This window comes from Podarcis filfolensis (assembly GCF_964270895.1).
Source record: "Podarcis filfolensis genome assembly, chromosome: 7".
NCBI lineage: Eukaryota > Metazoa > Chordata > Lepidosauria > Squamata > Lacertidae > Podarcis > Podarcis filfolensis.
Window position 1 is genome coordinate 46,219,508 of NC_139603.1, and position 27,535 is coordinate 46,247,042.

At 40.2% G+C, this 27,535-nt stretch overlaps 1 protein-coding gene across 20 annotated transcripts in view; it reads left to right on the plus strand.

Moving 5' to 3' along the window:
• GREB1L (GREB1 like retinoic acid receptor coactivator) overlaps window positions 1-27,535 on the plus strand; it is a 158,040-nt gene that overhangs the window by 88,393 nt on the left and 42,112 nt on the right. For 5 of the 20 annotated variants that reach the window (XM_083622396.1, XM_083622409.1, XM_083622407.1 and 2 more), the window contains 9 exons: window positions 947-1,115; window positions 1,253-1,450; window positions 7,368-7,544; window positions 10,555-10,731; window positions 12,568-12,705; window positions 19,076-19,207; window positions 21,426-21,563; window positions 22,789-22,935; window positions 25,009-25,146. In XM_083622396.1, the coding sequence (XP_083478522.1) occupies window positions 950-1,115; window positions 1,253-1,450; window positions 7,368-7,544; window positions 10,555-10,731; window positions 12,568-12,705; window positions 19,076-19,207; window positions 21,426-21,563; window positions 22,789-22,935; window positions 25,009-25,146 (1,411 nt within the window). In that variant the 5' untranslated portion in view covers window positions 947-949. The remainder of the gene's footprint in view (window positions 1-946; window positions 1,116-1,252; window positions 1,451-7,367; window positions 7,545-10,554; window positions 10,732-12,567; window positions 12,706-19,075; window positions 19,208-21,425; window positions 21,564-22,788; window positions 22,936-25,008; window positions 25,147-27,535) is intronic. The other 15 variants (XM_083622397.1, XM_083622399.1, XM_083622398.1 and 12 more) reach the window with 4 other exon arrangements.

Here is a 27,535-nt window from a genome sequence, read left to right on the forward strand (position 1 = left end):
TCACCTTCCTCCGCTCATTTCTTTCTCTTTTGCATTTCTTTCTACTTCATAAGGAGGGAGGCAAGAGCACCTCCTACTTGGGCACATAAGTGAGGATGGAGAATTAAACAGGACCTATAGCTTGCACTTTGCCAGACACATGACCTGCTTAACCTCTCTCTCATAGATATTTCTGCCGCGCTTCCTTTTGCACAGCAAGCCATTCCTGTCAAAACAGAATTCTAATCAAGTTTTGTTAGGCTATGGAAGGATAGAAAATAATAAAACAAGAATTGTTCCCGAAATACATTGTTTTCACTATTTAACCTTGAATATATCTACTGTATAAGCTTCCTATTCAGACAGGCCTTTGGAAACGAAGGGGCAGGTGTTGTTTACAACTGAGCTGCTTTCAGGGCAAACTGTGTTTGGATGCTGGTTTTAAATGTGCGTGTCGTTGCATTTTAACTGTTGTTGTTAACTTATTTGGTTTTTGTTACTTTGTATTCTATAATTATGTTTTTAAAGGTTGAATCCCAGTTTGAGAGAAGGGCGGGATATAAATAAATAAATTAAATAAATAAATAAATAAGATAAAGCTGGCCTTGATCTTTTGCTGAACACTCCCTCTACCCCAGGTGAAATTGGAAATGGCAGTTTTCTTTTCTTTCTTTTTTTACATGGAGACTGATGTACAAGCCGATATATTGCAGCACTTTTCAGTGACAGGAAGAACTCTATCAGTGAAAGACAGATTGGCCGGCTTGAACAAAAACAAGAACAGTCCGTGCTTTCCATTATGTTGTTTTTATGGTTTTCTTTGCCACTGCTAATATTTTATCCTTCATGTGTGCACTATGCAAAACATTTGTTCATTCATCACTTCTTGTTTCCTGTAATTCTGGGATGTGTGTCTGCATATTTAACCCTAAATCTCTCTTACCAACCCTTTAAATTTGTTTTTCAGAACATGGGGAATTCGTATGCAGGGCAACTGAAATCTGCCCGTTTTGAAGAAGCCCTGCACAACTCGATAGAGGCCTCTCTAAGATGCAATAGTGTGGTTCCTCGCCCCATCTTCTCTCAGCTGTATCTTGACCCTGAGCAGCCTATTTTGCCGGAAGGTAACCAAGCAAGTATGGCATACTTTAGTTGCCCTTCTTATCCTGGATAAAACGTTGCATATTTTTCGTTGAAAATAACTGCCTAAATATATTCTCCTACCGTCACTTAAATGCAGGCCTCTTGTCTTTTTTTAAATAATGCTTTCTAGACATTAAACCAAAAGTGGAAGAGCTGGACAAAGAATTGATGCAACGTTACACCCAGAATGGAATTTTGGATTTTTCTACTAGCCAAATAATTAATGAAATGGAAGAAGATGAGGAGGATGAAGACATGTCTGATTCCAATAGTCCACCAATCCCATATTTACAAAAACCTGCCCCAGAAGGGTCTTGCACTACTGATGGTTGGTTTAAGCCTTACTTATCATAGACTTAACTTGAATTAGAATGTTTCTTTTGCAAAAGGCTACACATAGGCAGTTATGATAGCATTAATGTATAGCATTTTCCCGAAGGATAGCCATATTAGTCTGTTACAGCAAAAGCAACAGAGTTGTGTGTCATCTTGGAGTTAGCAATGCAATTATGTAAATGTCTACTTCAAAGTTCTATTAAGTTCAACAGGCTTACTCCTGAGTAAATAGATATAGGATTTCCATCTTGCATAATAATTTTCTTAGTCTTCAAGTTGCCACAAAACTCTGAATTGCATTAATTTAATGTATGCAGCTGTGATTCTGTGCTCAGTTAATTGTCAGTGGCTTTCCACTCAGTGTGAATGAGCTTTTGTTGTACAATGGTACCTCTGGTTACGTACTTAATTCGTTCCGGAGGTCCGTTCTTAACCTGAAACTGTTCTTAACCTGAAGCACCACTTTAGCTAATGGGGCCTCTTGCTGCAGCCGCGCCTCCGGAACCCGATTTCTGTTCTCATCCTGAAGCAAAGTTCTTAACCCGAGGTACTATTTCTGGGTTAGCGGAGTCTGTAACCTGAAGCATATGTAACCTGAAGTGTATGTAACCCGAGGTACCACTGTATGTAAAGTAGATGCAAAATGTTTTGATCTTTTTGTAATTCATACGACTTTGAATTGCAAGCAATAATTGTGACAGTTAACGTTGTATTGCTTGAGGCTATTTTAGTGTCCATAGTAGCAGGGCCAGCCTGCCCATGAGGCAAGGTGAGGTGGCAGGATCTGCAGGTGGAGCAAATCCGTTTCCAAGGAATGTATTGCTATTTAAATCCAAAATTTTATATTAAAGCTGGGAAATGCTTTAACAAGAAGACTTTAATAGGCTATAGTGAGCATTTGTAATATTCCTATAAAATTATAAATGAAATTAATATCTATGGACAGCTTCTTTATAACCAAGGCTGCCTTAGTTTGTGACTTTCTGGAGTGTTGCAATAAGATGAGGGCAAATGCTGTTTTTTTCCCTTACCCACACACCTTTGTTCAGTTTCCCATCACCTTAATAGCTGCTGGTTTCATGATTAGTGTCCTTAACAGAGCATCCAGGATATGTGTCAATAACAAATAATACCAGTCAAGTTGTTTGGTTGTAAACTGCCATTTTTCTGCACTGTGTGAGAGCTGACACCTTAATTTCAGCACCAATTAAGTAGCCAGGTATTTAATACCTGATCAGCTGCTGTGAAGTTAAAAGTGGAAGAGACTGTGAATTGCAATTCTTATGCAGATCTTGGTGGGTAATTTCTTATGCCTTATCTTAAAGCAGCACAATAACAGGTCTGTACCCCACAGAGGGGATGTTAATTGTTAGTGTTAAGAAAAGAGGAGTGGGGAGTGGAGAAAGGGATGCAATCTTTGCTTTACACAGCATCAGTGCTTTTGTTTTATTTTCACAGCTGTGTTGGCCAAACTCCTTTCCTTTTAGCATATGAGTTCTGTGAGGTTTTTATTTTATTTTAGATGAGGTGATTGTAGAATGCAGTCTCTCATTGGCTAAAAAACAGGCACTGACTTTTTTTGGAAAGACAGAAATATTTTAGCAATTTGTTCATTCTTAATGTCTTTATCATTTTGCTTTATCATTAACGTGTTGCTTTGCATTACTGAAGTGTTCAGCAAACTTTTCCGGTGTGTTTTCGCAAGGCCTGGGGAAGTAACAGTCATGTTTGCAGAATACACTGAGGGATTTAGTATTTCAGTGCTCCACACTGGAGGCAAAGATTCATACATTGAGTGGTGACCCCTTGAAATTTACATAAGGTGCTACTTCATTTCATCATCCCTCCACAGATTTTTGTGTGTGTATCAAGTCCCCATGAAATAAGTGGCAAAGTTCAAGTACATTGTGTATTGTAAAGTGTTTAAAATAATAATAATTCTCATTTGAATTCATTTGTTATAGAATTTGTTAATTGTTTTATGTTAGGGATGGCAAAGCAATATCCAAAAAGGCGGAGGAATCCTTTAAAACAAGAACAAATAATAAAATCAATATATATACCAGTAGTAAAATTTAAGGTATTTGACAATGGACATGGCTATATAATGGTAACTGTAACTATGTGGAAGTTTAATTATTCAGTTGCTTACAAGTTAATTTTAAATTCTATATTCCATGCCTTTAAAGTTGACCAACAAATGTAAACATTCAAGAACCAATGCTTGTCTTTTCAAAAGATGTTTGTTAATGACAGAGAGGACTTTAGAGCCCTTAACCTTACATTCTGGATATCATGATTGGTCTAGTTCAGTGGTTCACAATTAGCTGAGTACTGCAACCCCCCTGTTTTTCAAAAGTCAAGCAATGGACCCCCTACTTTTGAAAATTTCAATATCTCTGTTGTAGTTTTTGTTATGTGAATGGTGGTTCAGACCCCTGAGACGGTTATGCAGACTTCCAGGGGTCCATGAACAACCAATTTGGAACCACTGGTCTAGATGGTGTACATGCATTCAATGTAACCATGGATAGTATAAATGTGTATGTCCCTTGTGAATGTAAGCATATTGCCATCAGTCAGTTATATTGGACAAAATAGGTAATAAACACCTGCTGTCAGTTACATTGTTTGCGATCTAGCAAAAGTTCACTCCAATAGCATACTCCTCAGGTCACTGGGATTCAAATCAAACTGTGTCCCATCAACTTCAATAGGTTTTAAGCAAGAATTTTTTTTTAAGATACATTTTTTAATATAGTTTTTATTAAACTTTTTTGTGCTGCAAAACAAACAGGTAAACAGAGAAAAGTGTATCTACACTCTCCACTTTCAATTCATTGTCTTTTTCAAAGTTTGTTGTCATAGAAATCTTGCATTTGGGGGAAAGGGGGAGGGGCACTTTTTTCAGATAATAATTTATACTACTAATAATAATTTATTATTAATACCCCGCCCATCTGGCTGAGCTTCCGCAGCCACTCTGGGTGGCTCCCAATCAAGTGCCAAAAACAATATAGCATTAAACATTAAAAACTTCCTTAAATAGGGCTGCCTTCAGATGTCTTAGATTAAATAATTTGTGAAACAGAAAGGAAAGGTGGTTGTGTTGATCCGTAAGGAAAAAAATCCATGTTCAGGCCTAATAAAGATAGATAGCCTGGCCATAGTTTTACACACAATTTGAGATTACTCTTGTTAAACTGTGGGGGATGTTGATTCAGTTGCTCTTGGGGCAACCCCATCTGCATTTCTTTAGAAGAAAATGTAAGATTTTTTTTCCTTCAGAGAAGTAGATTTGCATTCCTTAATGATTTCTTGCTTTGAGCTAACACTGACATTCCTGGTCCAAAATGCTATTGTCTTTGCTGAGACAATACCAGAAGTGCAAACAAACTCTTGAGTACTTAAGGAAAATAACAATGAACTCTGCGTTAAAACAACAACCACTAATGGTTTGTGTCAGCTAAAATGGAACAGGTTGCCTAGCTTCAGAACTTTTCAAATGTTAAGAATATCATTAAATGCTGTAACTCTTATATTCTTGGGAGTTCAGAGGCCAAGTTTAAGCTTCAGCTGTAGATACAAAATAAACAGCAGCTCACATATATTTAATCTTTAATTTCTAGTTATATAAATATATGTGAGCTTGTCTGGGAGCTTTTTATTGACCGCAGAGCAGAGTAAGAATGCTTTGAGTAAAGTAATAAATATATTTGGTGTATTTTCTCTTGGAATGATGCATTTAATTTGAACATGCTTATTTTTCTTTCTATTCCATATTTCCCCTCCCTCTTACCTAAAATGTCCCAAGTAGGAAGGGATATCTACCCATTGTAAAGAGTTGCGTCTGGCCCTCCAGATGTTTTGTGACTACAACTCCCATCATCCCTGACCACTGATCCTGTTAGCTAGGGATGATGGGAATTGTAGTCACAAAACATCTGGAGGGCTGAGTTTGCCTATGCCTGTCATAAATCCTGGCTACGCCCATGGTGTATTGTCAACTGTTTCAAGTCCTGCGCTATTCTCTTTGCTGATTCTTCATGTGAAAGTTTTAATCTGCCCTTAGATAAAGTAAATCTACCAATGGGGATAAATTTACAGCTTCTTCTGACCAGGAAGACCAGAAGCTGTTTTTCAGCTGCTTCTACTTTCTAATGGGGTCGCAAAAAGCTACCCTTTATCTGTTACTGGACTACAGCACCCATAATCCCTGACCATTAGCTTTTCTGATTGGAGCTGCTGAGAGTTGCAATGAAAATCTAGTATTAGTAGAGCTTACACAAGTAAACATGTATTACTATTCTTTCCTAAATGGAGAAGAAATTGTTGGCAAGGATGAGTTTTTGGGGGTTTTTAAACCACAAAATTAACGATACTTAACTGTTGTAGATGTAATAGAATAGAATCAACATTTTAAAATCAGGTGGTGGTTGTGGTGGTGGTTGTTGTTGTTGTTATTTCTTACCTACTTACCTACTCTTCATCCAGAATAGGCTACAACAATTTAAGAGTACAATAATAAAATCAGGTAAAACCACAATCAACAGAATAGTGTATATCCTAAAAAATAAACCTCAGGAGACAAAGTCCCAGGGTAAAGAGGGAACATCTTCAGCATAGGCCAAAAAGTGCATAATGAAGGTGCCAGATGCACATCCGTGGGGAGGGGAGATATTCCACAGGTTAGGGCCTTGGTCATATACAACCCTGAACTTCTGAGAGCCGTGGAACTAGGAGCAGCTCTCCTCACCCCTACTGCTGATCATAATAGCCGAGAGAGTCTTTTGTGCTGATAAAGGCTTCTTGCAGACAGGTTCAGGGGGTCTTTGTTCAAATACTATGCTTAAAATTCACTCAAACCAGATGGCTTTAGTAATGTCAAATGCAATACCGTATTTGAACTTTCAAGAGTTAATATTCATTCAGGCACACCCACATACCGTGGAATAATGATGATAGCAAATAAGACATCAAAGCTGCTTGCTTATCACTTGTGGTATTTGTTTCCCTTATCAGTCATCTCTGGGTAATTCTGGCCATGGCAATGCTCTTTATATAACACAGCAGCAATCACTACTGTAAGTCCCAGCAAGAACTCTGAGACAGTATCTTCAATAACAGCTGTCAAAGATAACTCTGAATGTGTGCATAACTTTATTTAACTTGAGATATTTATATCCCAACTCATCGCAAAACTTTGAGGCAACTTACAATATATAAAAACATAAGAGAATTAAATATAAACAACACTATAGTCAGTTTGATTCCCTCCTCCGGAAAAATGGATTTAAAAAAATTGTGTCCTTCGGAAAGATGATAGTTGCAAATAATAAATATTCAGGATTGTAACCCCAATTTATGGGAAATAAAAACCTGGGGAAATATTTCGATATTGCTAAAATTTCCAGTAGAAATATTGGTTTAAAAGGCAAAACAAGTCTGCTTCATTGCCAGTAGCTATCACCCTACAATTCAGTGGGTCAGACTGAATTGTAAAGGGAGAGAGAAATGGGCCTGTACTCTTTCTTTGCGCCTGCCTTGCCTGCCTCTGAGATACACTGAGAAAACCTCACTGTTAATTTATCAACAGGTTTTTCACAAAAAATGTGGAATAAAATTTAATAGCACAAATATTACTGTATTTCATGGTAGTTGCTTAAGACACAAACTGCTATCTTCTGTCATAGGTCTACATTTGTTTCATAAATTACTAATTTGTCTAGTGCCCTTTGTCCATAGACTTTATAGGGCTTGGTGAAATATTGAATTGTTTCATGAGATCTTTTGCATGGAGGGCGTGGCAGTATTAAGGCTTAGTTGTTCTCCTTAGTTGCTCTGAGTAAGTGGAACAAGACGACAGTAAATCACTTGTAGATATTTCATGATGTATTCTTTCTTTTCAGGTTTTTGTCAAGCAGGCAAAGATTTGAGGCTAGTTTCGCTGTGTATGGAACAGATCGATATCCCAGCAGGATTCCTGTTAGTCGGAGCCAAGTCTCCAAACCTTCCCGAGCACATTCTAGTCTGTGCTGTTGACAAGAGGTTTTTGCCAGATGACCATGGAAAAAATGCACTTTTAGGTAAACGGTTTTCATTAATTATTCTTCATGTTATCATAAATGTATAATTGACCAAAGGTTTGGGTTAATGGTAGGCTAGGCCAATTCAGTACATGGATTTCTCACCGGAATATGTAGACATTTGTTTTTAAAGCTTTTTATAAACAAAGCATGAATCCAGTTTTTCAATTTTAATATCATTAAAGCAAGGGTGGGAAGCCTCACTATCCAGATGTCATTAGACCAACTCCCATCATCCCTAGCCAGCATGGCCAATGGACAGGTATGATGAGAGTTGTAGTCCACCAACATCTGGAAGATAAGAGGTTTCTTACACTTGTGTAAGATTTCCCAAATCCTCAAAATATTCTGGAGTCCTATACCTACTTAACCTGGTTTTAAGCCCATGGAAATCAGTGGGACTGACTTTTGAGCACACATGTAAACGATTGCCCTGATTGTTTCTCATACTTGCCATAGAAGTCCATGCCCCATTATGTGCAGCCCATTGTCTGTTGACCAGAGGTTTAAATAACCACTTTCTGCTTAATAGGGGCAGCAAGCAATTGCCCCAGATGAGTGTTTCAGCTCTTGGGTGGAGTTTCTCTAGGCTAGGATCAGGTTTATCAAGTGAGGATAGGCGTGATGCAGTAGAGCCTATTTGTGACAGGAATGTAGAATCTGAGATAGTCCAAGGCCAGAGGCAGGAATTTGGTTTGCTGGACACAGAGGGAAGACAAGGGCTCTGGAGTCCGGAACACACTGGACAAGTATTTTGACCCCTGGGAAAGATGATGCCTGGATCATAACATAGGAGCTCCAGGTCTTCATGACAAGTTGCTCAGACTGGGACATCAGTTATACAGAGAAGAATTGCATGTTGTTGGAATATGGGTGGTGGTGGTGCCTACTTTTTGCTGACTCAGAAACCACCAGCTTTTAATTTCTTACACCAGGGGTGAGGAAATATCTCTCCAGATATTGTTGGACTGCAGCTCCCCACAAGGTGCCTACTTCAAACCATGGTTTATGAGGCTGGTTTGTTTAAATAAACCATACAAATATTAACCACAGATCGGGGTTCAGATAACATGCTAGACTGAGTTTAGTGGAAATCAGAAGCAAATACCTTGAGCTCCTTCTCAAAGCTGCAGTAGAGAAGGAGAGTTGGACTGTGTCAGACCAGCACGGCTACCACCTGAATACAAATACTTGTTTGCATACTCAGTTTGCCTTCCACAAATGAAGAGATTTGCACATACCCTTTGCATCCTACATGCATTTTAAGCTGTCACTTGAGTTTCTCCCCTCACCAGCATCTTGAGGTTTTATTAAAACATGTAAAGACAAATTCCACATGTGTGGCCTGTCCCATTTTCAGAACTACATTCTTGGTTCCCCCTACATCAGCTTGTCTGGGGGTGGTTTGGAAATCCTACAGCCCTAAATTCCATCCTATCTGTGCCTTGGCTTGCTCTGAGCTGGAGTGCTGGCTGTTCTTATAAGGCACTCCATGTCCAATCATTTTGAGGAATGGAGGCAAGAAATTGGCTGTTTCCAGAGTTTTCTTACATTTCATATGCACCAAGCTTCAATTTTCTATATTGAAACCCACAATGAATGTGTGAGCTGGTTTGGCAATGTTTTCCAAGTATCCTTACATAAATTATAAATATTACTTCTTGAATAGCTTATAGATAACAGGGCTGAGCAATTCATCAGACCCTTCTGATTGGGCTGTGGGGTTTTAGAAACCTCATAAATTTTCTGCTTAATTCAACAAAAAGTGAATTTCTAGTCGTTACAGAAGAATTAGCTTTGACATGGTGGTGGTACAAATTCCCAAGGACTGGATGCAAGCAAGGATGAAAGAGTATCCCCACACAAATGTGGTTCACGATTTCAAGTTCTGAACCAAATTTTTCTACATCTGGGAGCATAATAATGTAATATTTTCAAATAATAATACTGCTGAATACATTAGGTGTGGTCACTGTAGTTTGCCTTCTGTCAGATTCAAGAAATAAAAAATGAACTGTTGATTAGGCAGCTAAAACAACCCTCGCTGAGTCCCTCGCTCATGGCTCATGTGTTGTGTGGGTCCTGCTGTTGAACACGTTGTCTAAACGCAGATTATAATCACCAGGGGACTATGTTTAGGAGATGGTTTTGTTACACCTCACTGGCCGATTGTCATTTGCCTTCTGTCGTCATGCAAAGTCCTCTTTGAAATCAGTAGGAAATCTACAATGGGTCAAGGATAATATATAGCCCCAACTTTATCCAGTAGAGCCCAATTAAAGATGTAATTTAGGCCACCTTGCGAAACTAGTTTGACCTTATGACCTTTCTTCCCAAGTCTTTTATGTTTAGAAGAGATTACAGTACTCTTTGGAGTGCTGAGCTTTCAACTTCTGTTTCAATGGTACTAAGTGCCTTGCCTCAAATATTTACTTATTTATGTCCTGTCAGAACCCCCTGTAAAAGGGAAAAGTCTGCTGTGAAAACATTACTTCTTACATCAGGGAATTCTGTGGACTAGAGAATATTGATTTCTCTCTCCCATCCACTGTAACTACTTTAAATCCTTTTTCCACATAAAATAAATCCAAGGGAAACCAAGGCAGAATTAACAGAAAACTTGAGATGAACATTGGGTTCTGGGTAGAAAATATGATCTTTGCATTCTAAAGCTGGCAAAGAAATATTGTTTTGTGGAAGGATACTGAGGATCTTAATAGAACTATCTGCTCCTCCTAATACTGTAGTTTTGATCTTCTAAAATGTACAAGTACAGGTGGAATCAAGGCTGGTGATACCTGGGGAGTAATGATGAAGCTAGATGTCTCTCTTATCTTTTGTTTGTTCTTCAAGTTATTTGTGTGCAACTGGGAATATATTTGTTTCCAAGCAGGAATCTGGTGCATACAGCTAGTAGAAGCAAAATGAAGAGTTGGGATGGAATTGTTTTACTTCACACAATATATTGGGAAGGATTTGATTTGTATTTTCTTTCCCCACCGCTCCTCAGGTTTTTCTGGGAACTGTATAGGCTGTGGAGAAAGAGGATTTCGATATTTCACTGAATTTTCCAACCACATTAACTTGAAGCTCACCACTCAGCCAAAGAAGCAGAAGCACTTAAAGTACTACCTAGTAAGGAGCTCCCAAGGTGTGCTGTCAAAGGGACCTTTAATATGCTGGAAAGGTAACAAGCATCCTGTTAGATATATACCCTTTATTTTGGTTTAGAGAACTTTAAATGTAGCTTGACTAAATAGTAAGTTGCTGAAGACCCAGAAACATAATAAGATGCCCTGAAAGTTCGCTATCCCTGCATGATTGTTTGCATACGTCCATGAACAACTGCTGCAGAAATATTCAGAACAATTGATGACAATGTAGTAAGTGAAAGTATTGGATAGACTAGTTCAATATTTCCTAACCTGGTATGATCCAGATGTTTTGGAATGCAATTTCTATCACTCCCAGCCAGCATGGTCTATTGTCCAGAACATATGAGGGGCACCAAGTTGAGGAAGACAACTTCAGCTCAGGTTAGAGTTTAGAGCTCAGTTTAAAGGATGTAGAGCATCATGTTAACAACAACAACACCTTTTCTGATACCTGTTCATAAATATTTATTATGTTTTTATCTCACCCTTCCAACAAAGCATTCAGAGCAGCTAAGATGGTTTCCTTTCTTTATTCTCACAACAACCCTGTGCAGTAGGTTAGGCTGAGAGAGAGTAGCCACATTGACATGGTTTACTGTGATGTGCACATGCTGGAACAATGTTCTCCCTGGGCTCACATACTCCATGTGACCAGGACGAGAACTTTTGCAGCATCTGCTCTCAGTTTCGTTTAATCTCAGTTTTTGTGTGTGTGTGTGTGTTGTCTAGACAAGAGTTAGTGATAAACCACAGCCTGATAGACACAATAAACTGATAGAGATTAAAGGAAGCTGAAATTAGATGCTACCAATGTCCTCCTCCGAGCTGCGTGGGAGGAGAGAAGGAACCTGAGCTTGTTCTAGCTCATTCGTGTTATGCCAAACCATGTTTTAGTGTCAGGTACAACACAGTTGGTGTGTGCCTGAGACCATTCCTTGTACTTCCTGGCTGACTATAGTTAGGTTTTAAGACCCAGGCCCTCCCCATTTGCAGTTTAACACTCTTTTCAACAACACACACTGGCCTTCACTAAACGAACACTAAGAGCTTTGTGAAAACTGCGGAAATCAAAAATTTGGTCAATGTTAATAGAAAGATCAGCTTCAGCACAAAGAGCCTGAAGTCAAATAATGTGTTTCAAGAACATTTGACAGTGATGGGCACAGATGGACCTATGCCAGAATTTAAACTTTTTCATTTTGGTTTGTTATTGCCTGAGAGATGAGATCAGAGAGAACAATTACCCTGGGCTAATATTAGCCAGTCCTCTGGATGTTTACAAAAGGCTTTCAATTAGCCATCCATGCACTGGAATTTCCTAGTTGTCATAATATTCCTGGTCGTGTGCAATTGCACTTAGTGTTGCTACTCCCTCACCTTCCTGCTCTGTCCCCACATGTGGCTTTCAAAAAGCCTTGAGTCTATAACTCTGTGCTTTATTGCATTGCTTCCCAGGTGCAACATCCTAGGTGTTTTTCTGCACACAAGTAAAACACTGGTTTTGCAGATATGCATAAGCCCTTTCTTTTGTTGCTATACATTTTTTAAAAATTAATTTTGACTTGCATAATATACCACGGAATGGTGGTGTTATTTGGATTGGTCTTGAGCTCTCTTCGTGTGAAGATGTTCTCTCTCTTAAATCACTCTTGAGTTTCCCTATCAAAGCAGAAGGCTCATATTTGCCGCACGGAATTTAACAGCTTTCTTAGCTGAAAACAGCCCTTTTCTGACAAAACTCCAAGTGTTGCTTTTGAATGAATTTTTATATCTGGCATTTCAAAAATGTTTAAAAAGATTTGTTGATGTTTTCAAACTTCCTTTTTTTGCTGAATTGTGAAACCTGGCTGCCTTAATATGTATTGTAGCTACTTCACTTGCAGAATGTAGAAGCAGGCCATCTTCTTCTGCTAGCCATTCTGCTAAACCTAGTTCTTCAGCGTCTCCATCTGTGACCCCTGAGAGTGGAACAGCTAATGGATACAAGCCAGGGTTCACTCAGACAGGTAAACACTATGAGTTAATTGTATCCTAGAGCTGACACTTGATGAAGTGGTGACTGTGCTGTCTGTTATGACTCACATCATATGGCTTGGGGTTTGCCGGAAGCCAAAGGCACGAGCCATCCAAGTGTGAGGAGTCTTCAGCACACAATGCATCTCACTGTGGCATGTGCAGAAGACCTTCTAAAGCCCCCCTGAAATGAATCAAGGTTGTGCTTGGGAGATTCCAACTTATGTGTTTCTCATGCCAAAGACAGATCAACTGGGAAGAAATGTTCTTCCAGTATTTAAATGGTCCATCGTTTAGGTAACACTTCAGTTAGGATCTCAATGAACAGCTGTTTGGATGAAAACTCTTGTTTTATTTTTGGTTATGTTGTGTTTAATAAATTCATAGGCTCCTTTAAATTGCCACTGGTGTCTTAAAGGAAGTAAGTTGCAGGCTGTGTTTGGATGACAATCTGATGCTTCATAAACTGTTTTATGATGCTACGAATGAGCATTGGAGTTGAGCACTTACCCTCCCGGCCTGTCTCTCCTTGCTCCTCTCATGTGCTGGTTAACCAGCATTCAGCCTCTAATATTAAGCTTCTGGTTGTATTAAACTCTAGTTTAATAAAAGCCAGAATCTTTGCACCAAAGTTGACATGCAGTGTGGGGCAAAAGAGACAGGGCGAAGAAGGTGTGTCTTGAGTCCAGTGTCATAAAAAATAGTATATGTAGCCTCAGTTATCCTAAAAAGACCACATATAGCCAATGCAGATAATTCATTTAACTTTGCTTAAAAGACTGAAAGCAGGCCAAGGGGTCACACATGTCATTCCCCCTCTCCATTATTGAGCTCAAATTTTACCCACCTGCTTTAATGGTATTTAAGGGTTTATCTGACAGCAACTGTTAGCCATAGTTAAGAGTTCTTTTGCACAGGCTCATATTTTTAAATGGCATGCTTCAATAAATAAATATAAATATAAATGTATGTTTTTTTGTACCTATAGTACAACATTAAGTGGTAGAACAGAGTTGGCATGTTCTATTGAATTGTCTGAAGTCTATGTAGAATTTATATAAGCTCTCAAGGTAAATTGAATTATTCATTGGCCAGAATTCTGATGAAGAGGGGCTTTTTTATCACTGGAAACTTTGTTTTCTCCTACTACACCATATGTGTTGGCCAAATAGGAGTTCTGGGACCACATGGCAGGAAACCATCCTGGTTCCCTCCAGATGTTTGGAACCACAACTCCCATCAGTCCCAGCCTGCTGACCTGGGAAGACTGGTTTGTGCCAATGACAACTCTGGCCATAAAGGTTTACATTGTAACTGTGCCTGTATCTAAGAAAAAGATCAGAAACCAAGACTTGGTTTTCAAACAGCTTAGTTCCTGAACATTTTGGCTTCCGAATGTCACAAGCCTAGAAGTGACTGTTCCAGTTTGCGAACTGTTTTTGGAAGCTGAACATCTGACGGGCTTCCACAGCTTCTGATTGGCTGCAGGAACTTCCTGCAGCCAATCAGAAGCCGCGATTTGGTTTTCAAACATTTTGGAAGTCGAATGGACTTCCGGAACGGATTCCGTTCAACTTCCGAGGTACAACTGTACTTTATTTGTTCTCCAGTGATGTCAACAATAAAAAAATACTGGGTTTAAAGAGTCTGTATTTCGACACACTTGAAGCAATGTAAATCATTCTTACATTGCGTTTGAAACTTCTAGACCAGATTATTAAGGCTACAGCCCTGTCCACACTTTTCTGGGAACAATACCCATTGATTTCAGTGGGAATTATTTCTGGGTGACTCTACTGTAAGAAGCCCCAAACCCAATGCAAAGAACATTTTCTCTGTGTTTTGTGTGTGAGAGAAGAGAGAGCAGGGGGAAGGGAGAGAGAAATATTGGCTTTGAGGCTTCTTGGCATAGAAACATGTAGTCATAGGAGAAGCTATTCTACCTAGAACAGAGGTGGCCAACTCCCAAGAGACTGCGGTCTACTCACAGAGTTAACAACTGGCAGTGATCTACCCCCTTTTTGGGGGGTTCAGGTCAAAGTTGTTCAGCTTTTTTTAGGGAGGAGGAAAGCCCTATTTTCTAGCGGTTCAGGTCGAAGTTGGTAAAAATTTTGGGGGGAGGAGGAAAACCCATTTTTTAGGGATTCAGGTCAAACTTGTTGAGCTTCTTTGGGGAGGGAGCCAGTGATCTACCAGTGATCTACCACAGATGTCCAGTGATCTACCAGTAGATACGATCTACCTGTTGGACGTGCCTGACCTAGAATAATGAGTAATCTTATTACACCTGCCAAGTCAATAAGCGTACCTTCTATGCTCTCCTTTTGCCTTATCAGCTCATCATGATTTTCATTTGGTTTGTTCTTCCACATCACTGTTTGTTTGTCAGGTCATAGCTGTCAAACCCTTTTTACCTCCTGCTAGAGTTATAATCTTTCAATGAAGACACTTACTATGTTACCTTCATCAATAAATACAACTGCCACCTAATATAATAAAAATTCAAGTTTTATTATATACACCAGTCCTGAGGAGCCATGGCTTTTGATAGGATATGAGATTTATATTTGTTTATTTAGAACATTTGTATGCTGATTTTCTCCCCAGTAAGTCACGGAAGGCAGCTAACAATAACTCGTTAAAATACCATTAAATCAATCGCAGAAATGAAACTGAAGGAAACAGACAGAAAAATGTTATCTCACAGTACATAACTGGAAAAAACAAGCTACAGCACATTTAAAAACAATTCAGCCCACTTTTACCAGCACACCAGGCCAGTCAGATCAAAGCTTCACCAAAAGCAGACCAGAAGAATAAGAAAGTTAAGTGACAAATGTTTGAGTTGTCTTTGCCTGGTGCCTAAAAGAGAATTTAACAATGTCTCAGGCCAGTTCCTTGTCATTCAAAAAAATGGAGTAAAGAAACAAAAAAGGCCACTTGGAGGGTGACTAGTTCATAGATTCCATGTGTTGAAATCAATTCCCTTTTTCAGGTGCATTCTACTATGCTCATTGTAGACAAGGCCAATGGGATTAGAAAATACACAAGATGAGTCTGTTAGGAAGGAGGAGGAACTGGAGTACACAGAATACCACTTTGCAACTTTCATTTTTGACAGTGATATATAGCTGGCTGATGGGAATTGTTGTCCAAAACATCTGAAGGGAACCAGGTTGGCAAATGTATATATATGTAGGATGTACAAGATGACAAGGCTCCTGTTCCTCCAACAGTTGGGGATTTCTGGAGGTGCAACTTGTCATGCAGGGGTAAGAAAATTGTTCCTGTTGCCTCTTCTACATAACCATAAAATGCACAGGAGTCCTATGAAAACATCCGGTCCCTGAATCTGGATAACTTACTCATGTTTTCAAATGAAAACCGCCATTTTCTTTTGGGGTCCTCACACCCAGTGCTTGTTCATCAGTGTGTGTGTTAGGGTTGTTTTTCTAACCAACTTCTAAGCATTGTATATTTTTAACATTGTAGTTCTTATTTATTTAATTTTATCACTTATATGTTAACGCTCCTAACATTTACTAAATGTGGAAATTGAGAACAAGGCGGCCTCTGCCCAAAGGCTTGCGCTCTAAAACGCATAGCAGAAAAGGAAATAGGGGCAGGGCAGGGAAGTGAAAAATAAGTTGAGAGCTTCTGTTTTAGAAATGTTTCGTATTGGGCTTTATATTTACACATAATTCCTGTTGTGTTTCTTTGTAGCTACAGAGTTAAGACTGTTGCCTGAATATAACTAACCCACAGAGATTATTGTTGTCGTTTTAGTCACTTTCTCTATATAAGTCTGTATAGTATATGAAAAAATATGACCACTGGTTTGCCTTATATTGCAGCTTCTAGCTACCTTGGTGACTGGAACCATGATATGTAGATCTTTGTCATGCTGCTGTTAGTTTTTCCAAGCAGAATGGGATATATCCAGCCCATCAAGCCCCTATACTAGCCCACAATTGAGTGACTCTGGAAGATATGGTAGTGCAAGAGGGTAATCTTCCAGATTTCTTTGCCACGCTTCCCTGCACTGATCGTTCTCAAAAAGCATCAGTGTTTTATAGCGCAGTCAGGCTTTTGGCAAATGATATTAAATTCCTGTGTCTATTCCTCACCGTCATTATTCCAGCTGGCAAACAGCCCCCTTCTACCTCTCTTCCCCTCCCCAGCACTGCACTGGTTGTTCTCAGAGTGTTGTGTTATCTCTGGGGTATTTAATTTCTGCCTTCTGCTTTTTCTCAGTGGTTATTTTCACTGGGGCTGATGTAGGCTGAAACAAACAGGCCCTGTTTACTTTCCTTCGTCTGCACAGTGAAATCCAGCATGCATTGTTTTCAAGGAAAAGTCCACTCCAATTAAATGCATGTTGCGTAATCTGTTTTGCTTCTGTTAATTATGGGGAGGCGATGGTCGTAATTATCCAGGGCTTTCCATGTGGAAATCATGATTAGACTGAATCATTCTGTTGCTGATGGCTTATGAGTCTGACGAGGACTCAGAGGACTGGAGAAGAATTATGGGCTATCACCGTGAAATGGGAGCATGTCTCAGTTTACCTGCTGTTAATGGGGCACCCTTCTGAATGATAACTAAGCATTATTGAGCTCATAACTTACTTTAAAAGGAGAAAATGGGGCAACAGGATATTGCCTGAGGTGCTTTATATCCACATGGGGCAGTGTGAAACTGCTTGGTGCAGGGGGTTCCTACACTTTGGGTGCCTATGGTAGCTAGCAAAACAGTAGTGGACGCCAGGATATTTCACCAGTGAAAGAGTCTTGGTATCAACTAATACACCTCTAAAATTGATCATGAAGTCAGGGGTGGCTCTCTGGGTTGGAGACTGTTCCTGCAGTGACACTACGCCTTGGAAATGAAGCCTGCCTAGGTGTGAAATCATCCTCACACAGTTGTGCTGCAACTTCGGCTTCCCAAGTGCCTCCAATTCTAGTGCAACCCTGGGAAGATCCCTCCTAAGTTCCTAGGTTGAAAGGAAGGGTGTGTTTATCATATCTGCCAGAAAGTGGTAGACCCCTCTCCATGGCCAGCATAATTGTGGACTCTAACTTGGAGCTTTCCCAGTCCCCCAGAACCAACTTTGTGATTCTGAGCTTGATGACCTAAGACATCCCCTACGGCAAGTGAGGCTGCAGCAACCACTAGTAATCTGGTGCGTGCGTGATAGGGTTGCCATATTTCGAAGAGCAAAAAAGAGGACACATTTGCTGACTTCTACTTTTAACTATGAATCGCTATGCAGACTCTCATTTTACATACCCATGCAAAAGAGGACATGTCCTGGGAAAAGAAGACATATGGCAACCCTAGCTGGCAGCAGGGAAGAGAAGTAAAAAGGATCTTATCCTGGGATTAAATTGACGTTCAGAACTCGATGGAATGCACATGTCCCCAAAACCTGGTGAAATAACTTGGGTGAGCTAAGCTACTGGCCCTAGCAAATACTAATGAAAATCTTGTGTACTCTCCTGAATCAGGTTCTCTTTATCTTCTGTTCAGCTTTCATAGTTGATTTTCTGTGCTTATGCAGCAGTTGTTGAATTCTGGTAGCTTTGAGCATTGTATAAACTTTTCGTTCTACCCTAGTCTGGTCAAAGAGGCTTTTGAAACACCACCAACATCTATACTACCGAAGAATAAATTATGTGGGATAAGCACACATTCCCTGGGCAGTGCTCCTTCTCTATATCATACCATATCTGACACCTGTGTCCAGTGTAATTTTTGGCAAATACCGGTAGTTATTTCTGAAATTCTCTGGTTTCTGGAAGCTATTTTTTTCTTTCAGATGGTTAGTATATGCTATGGTCAAGTACAACAACAAATCTATAGGAACATGAGTCAGTCAGTTCTGATCTTGGCTTTATTTAATTGGGCCGTTCGTGATTTATTTCTGCTTTGCATATCTGATAAATGGAAAGTGTAGCTACTTGCAAGCTCTATGAGTTTAATTTACAGGCTTGTATCCACTTACCTAGGAGTAAACTCCATTTAACGCAATGGGACTTATTTTCGAGTAGAAATATACAGACTTGTATGTAAGTCTCGTAAAAGATGAAACTGCTTACTTGGAAGTAACCTTAGTTGAATACATGAGAGTATGTATTAGTAACCTGTTCCAGGATTTAAACCACTTTCATAGTAAGTATTAAAAAATATAAATGCCTTGAATGTGTTATAAGTTTACAATTGCCTTGAATGTGCTATAAGCAGTAAGTATATGATATGTTTGTAAATAATCAGCATTTGCAATGAGCTCATGTAAGTGACATCTTAGGAAAATTCAAAGATAATGTAGATTTTATAAAGTAGTTTCAACAATCTCTTTGACAGACTCCTCAGTGTTCAGTCCAGCACCCTCTTCGTCTGCTAATTTAAGTGGAATTCAAGATTTGTCTCGGAATAAGAACATAGTGAAACCACTTGCTTTGCCGGTACAACTTGTAGGAAACACATTTGCAACAGGTAACATGTCTTCCCCTGAGTTCAGGAGGGCTGATATAAAGTTATCTGTGTGAGGAAAAGGAGTCAGCTTGCATTCACCTAAATTTATAAAGTTGTATGTTAATTTTCTCAAAACATAGATCTATTAGCTATGCAATTTTCTTTCTGAAACAAGATGCCACAACAATCAAATGTTTGATATCTCTTCTAAAAGGTTGCTGTTATCCACACATTATTTTCATAATAATCATACTGATGTGTGTGAGACCTTTATTTATTCTGTTTATGTATTTGTTTACAAAAATAGTTATATACTGCATACAGATCACAGTGATTTACATTTCCTCCAAGGAGATGAAGGTGTCATATCTCCCCTTTTTATCTTCATGTCCTATGATGTAGGTTGGGCTGAGATAGTGGCCGGGTTTGCACATAACACTAAGCCATGGTTAACATTAGCCAATGTTTAGAAACTAACAACATATTGTGACTTAAAAACATGGTTTGTTCATGGTTAATACACCATGGCTAAGCTGCTGAACCAGAATCAGATAATCAAAATGTGGTTTAGCATGACATGCGAACCAGGTCATAGTGAATTGCCCACTGCCACTCAGTGAGCTTCATATCACAGTGGGAATTTGAACCTGGGTCTTCCCAGTTCTAGTCTGATAATCTGACTCTCATCATCAACAGATTAACAGTGCTGTGCACCAATTTATTCATTTAGTAAATAATAAATTAACTAAAACACAAAGTCAAAGCAGCATGGGCACTGCCCAAACATCTGGTTTCCACAATTGGTTTGTAGTAGTTGGTAATCAGGGACGCGGGTGGCACTGTGGGTAAAATCTCTGCGCCTAGGACTTGCCGATCGTATGGTCGGCGGTTCGAATCCCTCGGCGGAGTGAGCTCCCGTCTTTCGGTCCCAGCTCCTGCCCACCTAGCAGTTCGAAAGCACCCCTAAGTACAAGTAGATAAATAGGTACCGCTTTATAGCGGGAAGGTAAACGGCGTTTCCGTGTGCTGCGCTGGTGCTGGCTTGCCAGAGCAGCTTCATCACGCTGGCCACATGACCCGGAAGTGTCTCCGGACAGCGCTGGCCCCCGGCCTCTTAAGTGAGATGGGCGCACAACCCTAGAGTTGGACACGACTGGCCCGTACGGGCAGGGGTACCTTTACCTTTACCTTTAGTTGGTAATCAGGCTTGCTAATTCTTGTAATAGGGGACCCTTCCAGAATCCTATGACTGGAAGAATATTAGCACGTCGGGATCGCCCCTCTTTCCAAAATGTTCAGTGGTTGGAAAACCTTCTGATTTAAGGTGAAGCTGTAGTTTCACATCCAACAACTGCTGTCATCCCAAAGAGGAGTGGGGAGATCAGACTCCCTCCATCAAGCCCTACTCCTACTAGAAACATGCAAGGCTACCATGGGTGTAGCCAGGATTTTTGTTGTGGGAGCAGAACCAATGTGATTGGTCAGTTAAGTACTTATATTGTTTTACTTGATCTAGGGGAGGGCGGCAGCTGCTTTGGCTACGCCCATGCTGTTTCCCCTTCGACATACCCCCCTCCCATGATAAAAATGATAGCTATAAATAATCTCACGTAGGGCTTGTGAAAATTCCTCCTCCTAGGCAACTATTAAAGGTACAGGAGCGTTGTCCTCTTTTGCATCTAGCTGCTCAGGGCACTCTGACATGAACAAAGACTGTATAGAACTGTGCTTGATGAATTTCACCCCTTCCTAGTACATAGATTTCTTTTGTGTATCCAAATTCATATCTGAGCATTTTGTCCAGGTACTTAATGTACCTTCTGGGAAAATAGTGTTTCAGTCATTAAGGCTCTAAATATAGTTGTGTTTCATAAAATGAGACTAAAACACTTTAAAAAACCTAACAATTCTTGGGGGATCTAGTCAAGGCAAACTAAAATGATCAGATGCCTTTTTACTAGGACTGCCAACAGATTTACCTGAGAGTAAGCTCTACTGAACCGAGTGGGATTTAACTTTTGGGTAGACTTGCATAGGATTGTGCTGATCCCACTTTGTTCTTAACTTTATAGTTTATGCTAGAAAATATAGAAGCCCTACACAACGGTTCAAATGCATAGGGCGCAATTTGTGCACACATTGCTTTTATCAGCTTATTGTAGCCTTTCTAGGTTCTTCAATATGCATGTTCATTTGCCAACAGTCACCTAACGGGTACTCTGTATTTTGTTACATTCAGCTCCCCTGTCTCTGCGTGCCACTGATGTTGCTAGTGGAAACAACCATGGAGGAAGGACTAATGTGATAAGCTCTACAGTCTCCCGACCTGTGCCTCACTCGATGTCTCCTGGCCCTAGCAATGCGGCTGGGGAGCCAGGTAAACAGCAACAACACAAAACCCTCTGAATTTGTAATTATTTCAATATAGCCTCAGTGGGTCTGCGGTTAACATTCAAATAATCAGAGTTTTGAATGAATAAGAGTGCTGCACCATATTGGAATGGAGTGCAAAAGAAACACTGTTTGGATGAAACAAGAGGCATTTCAGACATTTAGTGCCTGTAATAATGTTCTGGGCTGCCCCTCAATGCTCCCACTTACAGTGGCCACACCTCCCAGCCTTGCATGATCCAAAAAGAGGGTTGCTTTCCTTATAAGCCCAGCTGATCACTACACTCTGCAGGAGTGGGCCTCCAGATGGTACCTGATCAGGAAGTCATTCAGCACAATACAGGAAGTGGCAACTGCCCTTTGGAATTCCCTCCTGCTAAATATTAGACAGGCATCGTCTCTGCTTGTCCTTTTGGTGCCTACTGAGGGCCTTCCTTTTTCAACAAGCCTTTAAGTTCAGATCATTCCCAGTCTGCACCTGTATTGGAATTGCTTCTTAAATGTTTTTGTTTGTAGATGCTTTGGTTGTTTTATCAGTTTGGTATGTTTTTCATGGGGGGCTGCTTTTGAGTGGGAAGGCAGGATGTAAATTTAATAAATGGTGATCCTAATCCCTGATCTGCAAGGCTGAGGGAGTGGTGTGGAAGTGTCCCTCCTCTGGATACTGGTGCTGTGGAAGCCCCTGCTGTACCTGCAGAAGACTTGAGCTGATTTGCATGAACAATGTTCTTTCTAGTGGTAACCAGTAAAAGGCCCTGAAATGGGAGCCTTTCAGAAGCAAAGTGCGTCAGTCCAAGATCAGCCGGATTTTTAAGGCACCTCATTTTCTGAACAAGAGTTGAGGTCCCTCTGCTGCGCTAGCCTACAGCTGACACAGCAAAAATTTTAAAAGGGAGCAAAAACTCTCCACTTCCTTCTTCCCTGACCAGAAATACATTCATATATGGCGGTGATTCTGTTGCTTTGAGCAAACCCAGGTGAGAATTAGGATTGCTCTGTCTTTTCCTCCTTGCCTGATTGTGGGTTCCCCGTAACTGGAACACTTGCTCATTTCTGAGGCAATTAAAAGTGTTAAGGGATCACTGGACCTTACTTGGTAAATCACCTATTGTCAAGCTCCCGTTGCACATTTGTTTGGGTTTCTGTTTAAATTAGCGAAAGCTCTCATCTCTCTCTCTTCTTTGTTTCGTTTGTGCATTGTTTCAACCTAGCATCCATGTCCAGTTCTGGGCCCCCCAAGAAACGACACCGGGGATGGTCCCCTGGATCACCAGCCGCTCCTCCTCCTCCGCCGCCGCCGCCTCCTCCTCCTGGCTTAGTTGTGCCTGTTCCTGCCATTCGACCTCTTCCGAGATCAGGCAAGATCCTAAGATGTGCCTTTGTCCACACTAGATTTGTCTCACTTCTCTGCAACCAAAAGAACTAATAGCACTGTGACCCACCTGGCTTAAACCCATCACTAAGTGTTTTCAAATGCATTTACAAATACATTATTGAGTTAGATGAGATAATTGGGTACCCCCAATGTCCAGCTGTATGTCAGCATGCCCTCTTCTCCATGACGTGGAAAACTTTACTCCCAAATGTCAACACTTCATAATTGGCGAAGTTCAGTTATCTTTTGCGTTCAGAGTAGACCCACTGAAATCCATGGACACAATTAACTTAGCTCCATAGTGCAATAGTAAAACTTTGCAAAGCTAAGCAGGGTCCAGTGTGGTTTTAAATTGGATGGGAGACTGTGTGTTGAGATTCCTGCGTTGCAGGGGTTTGGACTAGATAACCCTTAGGGTCCCTTCCAACTCTATGATTCCATGAATGTGTTAGTTGGATGTAGCCCATTACTTTAAAATTGCATTCCTCTCTGTGTAGTTACTACTTTACTGTGCTATCAATAAAGCTAAATGCATTTATCAGTCAAATACTCCATTTGAATCCAATGCAAAATTACATGCATATTTGCACACATCAGCTGTCTCATAGTCCTGCCTTCCAATATTTTAATGCAGTCATTCACCCATCATCTGCCACTACTTATTACTAGTACTTGTGCATTCCCTGTCTTTTGAGTTTTTCTGATCTGTGGCATATTTAAAAATTATGTACTCTGGACCACAGTCTGATTTAACAAGAGCATTTTTATAACAGAACGTTGCAGTCACATTCTGGATGGAAATATGGGTTTAAGTTCCATGCTTCTCTTCCTAAGGGGCAATGTACAAATCCATTCACAACTCAGCAGCTCCAAAAACCAGTATGCATGTGCATCTATGAAATGTGCTCCATGTGCCACTTTTTGCTGGTAATTTTAAAGTCTGAGTTTCTATAATGAAACTTCTCTCTATTAGAATATTAAAATTCAGATTGCACATAATTGACATGTACGTAAAATTGCATATGTATTTTTCAAACCCATGTCTTGTGGTTTGGAAATATAGTGGGTGATAATCAGTGTTAGTTCTACTCCGAATGGATCCAGTGAAGTTAACCAACATAGCTAACTTAGGTCCATTAATTGCAATGGGTCTACTCTGAGTAGGACTTAGTTGAATATCATGCACCTTATGGGCACACATGGGATTTAAATTCTGCTATACAGAGAAAATGAGAAGGCTCAAGCCACTCCCTCATTTCTGTGGGATTACTTTGAAGTATGTTGTTCATGGATAACAGTAGTCCATACTAAGAGGGTATTAATTTTAAATAATCCATTTTCTGGTTGATTAAAAACCCTTGTATAAATCAAGGAAGATACCTGTAGCTTCAAAACAGCAACCTTGTTTTACCTTTGAGCAGCTTCTAGATTATTGCAGATCATGAGGGAAGCCTTACAATTACATAAAAGATGAGGATTATATTTAGCTCTTAAGATGCATTTGGGGTCTTCTTTTACTTAAAAAACCACTGTGGCTCCTTCATGATGAAAGCTTAATTTTAATGTTTGTGATTTCAGAAGCATGTAAACCAATATTCAATTGGCAGACTGTGTTTAGTTCTCTAATCAGCATGTCATCGGTCATAGGTTAGCATGGACTCTCATCCTTTCTTTATGCTGACAGGTAGCCGTAAAAGGTGGCCCCAGTGAACAGCTCCTAGCCCAGCACCTGGCTTTGTAAGAAGATGCATATTCCTCTTTGGCCTCTTTAGTTTTCCCCCTCACCCTTAGCTACAAACAATACAGTAACTCCTTTTTTATATATATAGAAAACGGTCATTTGTTTTATGGGATGGAGTTAAGGAAGGGTATTTGGTTCTTTATTTAAATTTGTTATAGCTGCCAGAGGAAATGCAGAAGTGTTTTGAATTTTATTGTGATTAATGATCAGTGGAAATGGGAGGGGTTTTCTTTCCCCTTAAATTGTTCGTAGGGCCAAATCACAGTATGGGTCTTTTAGTAATGGGAGTTTTCTTTCCCCTTCTGTATTTTATAGAGCCTCTTTTGTCAGTCCCAGTTCCTCAATCAATGTTAACTGGAATTTTACAGCCTCAGCCCATCCCTGCAGGGGAGACTGTAATAGTTCCTGAAAATCTGCTGAATAACTCAGGAGTCAGGCCAGTAATACTGATAGGTAAGCTCAGAATATGAAATAAAACCATCTGATGTTATGTTTTGGGGGTTTTTTATGTTTATTAAAAAAAACGCTTTTGAAATCTAAATATTGCAGCTATTCATCTGTGAAACACAGTAAGAATCCAGTTCATTCCTTTTTCCTGCTGGAGAGCAGCCAGACCATTTCCAAGCATTCCAAATGTGTCATCCCAGGGATCTTCTGTGTTAAATGAAGAATGTTTTATCATTTGAAACCCATTGCTGAAGCCTAACATGAAAGAGGCTATCTGTGCGTCATATTCGGCTCTTTATTGAGGAACTAAAGGAAATAAGCTCTTTGTGCAGCCTGTGAGATAATTTATCCTTGACATTAGAACTGTGCTTTAATTAGCAGAGAATTTAATCATTGAAAAGCAGCATTAAGCTGCAACGTAAATAATCAAAAGAGGAATTGACTTAAACCCAACTCCTTTTGATGCTTATACCTTCAAACCTTAATTTGCTAAATGAAAAAATAGAAAACAACTAAATGAAACAACTGATTTTTTAAAAAAGTGTACTTGTATAAAATATTCCAACTCCCTCTTATAGGATGTTGCCTAGTTAAATGTAGATGACTGCCATTAAGAGTTTAAGTATAAGACCTTTTACATTCATGCCATACATTTAAAGCATATGGCTTCCTACAAAGAATCCTTGGAACTGCAGTTTTTAAGGGTGCTGTAAATTGTAGTTATGCCTAAGGTTAATTACGTTTCCCAGAATTCTTCAGTGGAAGCCATGTACTTTATACATTGTGCATGTGACCCTATTGGGCCCACTTTGTTTTATTATTTAATTTGGAAATGTCAACTGCAAAGTGCCTTAGGCTCACTCGCATCCCTTCCTCCCCTCTTTACTTCAGGGGAAATGTAGTCCTTTTAAATGTGATTAGTTTAATGGCCCTGTTATCTTTCTGGTGGTGGTTTTTTTCTTTCTTTTTTGCAGTTGTGAATTAATTTGTTCAAAATTATGTCCAGGTTTCTCACTTGTTAAACTTCTTAAAAGTGTGTCCGTGCCAACTGTTTTTTTGTGGCATGCTGTTGCATGCATCCTGCATCACATTCCCACTGGTATCCTTGATCAGAGCTCTGCTTCTGGGTTTTGCAAGCTAGGGAGGGAGCACCTCATTATAACTGATTTTCCCCTGGCAGTATGCCTGAGCAAACATTGCTTGGTCATTGCCCAAGCAAACGTCTCCCATGAAGTGGCAGGAGCTCTTCCAAGGCTAGGGTCCTTGGTTGCAAGCAGAACCTGGCTGGCAGCTTCTGTGTTTAGTCAGTTTCATTGCTAAATTGGGTGAGGGTGAAGATAAAAATTTCCTCTAGTTACTTATTTTCTTTTAAGAGCCAAGTGGACAAACCAGTTGCTTGCTTCTTGCCTGTGGGGTTTCACTTTGACACATCAAATGGCAGACATGGGCAACCCCTGTTAGGCTGGAACACTTATTGACAAGACATTAATGTTGACTTGGCCCTGTAGAGTGCAAAGAGAACTATAGAAACTTGCCAACACTGGAGGAGGTTATAAGTAAGCACCTGAGGGCTGTCAAAACTTTGCCTGAAACTTGCCATTCCAGCTTTCAGCTGAGCAATGTGGTGTTTTCCTTGAGCAAAATAGTCACAACAGGCGTACGGGAATAAAGGTGTACCCTATGTCAAAAATTATGGCCATTAAAGAACCAAAGAAGCACACTCTGCACCAAGAAATATTCTAAAAAAGAATTAGGTGTGGCATAGGAGTATAGGAAATTGTCTCACAGTGGGTCAAATCATTAGTACATCTAGCTCAGTGTTGAATCTATCTGGGAATGCTGGGGATCAAATCTGGGATCTTGTACAGACAAATCATGGGTTCTAGCACTGAGCTTGAGGCCTTCTGGGTGTGTTGTGACCCTGCAGACTGAGCTCTACTGTTAGCATGGGAAGTTTATGGAGCTAGGATTCCAGGCTTGGGCATAGAAATAGTAACCAACAGAACAGTACCAATACTGCTGTTACAATATTTTAACTCATGTTTTTAAATGAGGCAGGGACGCGGGTGGCGCTGTGGTCTAAACCACTGAGCCTATTGGGCTTGCCGATCAGAAGGTTGGTGGTTCAAATCCCCGCAACGGAGTGAGCTCCCATTGCTCGGTCCCAGCTCCTCCCAACCTAGCAGTTCGAAAGCACACCAGAAAGTGCAAGTAGATAAATAGGTACCTCTCCGGCGGGAAGGTAAGTGGCGTTTCCGTGCGCTGCTCTGGTTCACCAGAAGCGGCTTAGTCATGCTGGCCACATGACCCGGAAAAACGGTCTGTGGACAAACGCCAGCTCCCTCAGCCTGTAAAGTGAGATGAGCGCTGCAACCCCAGAGTCGTCTGCGACTGG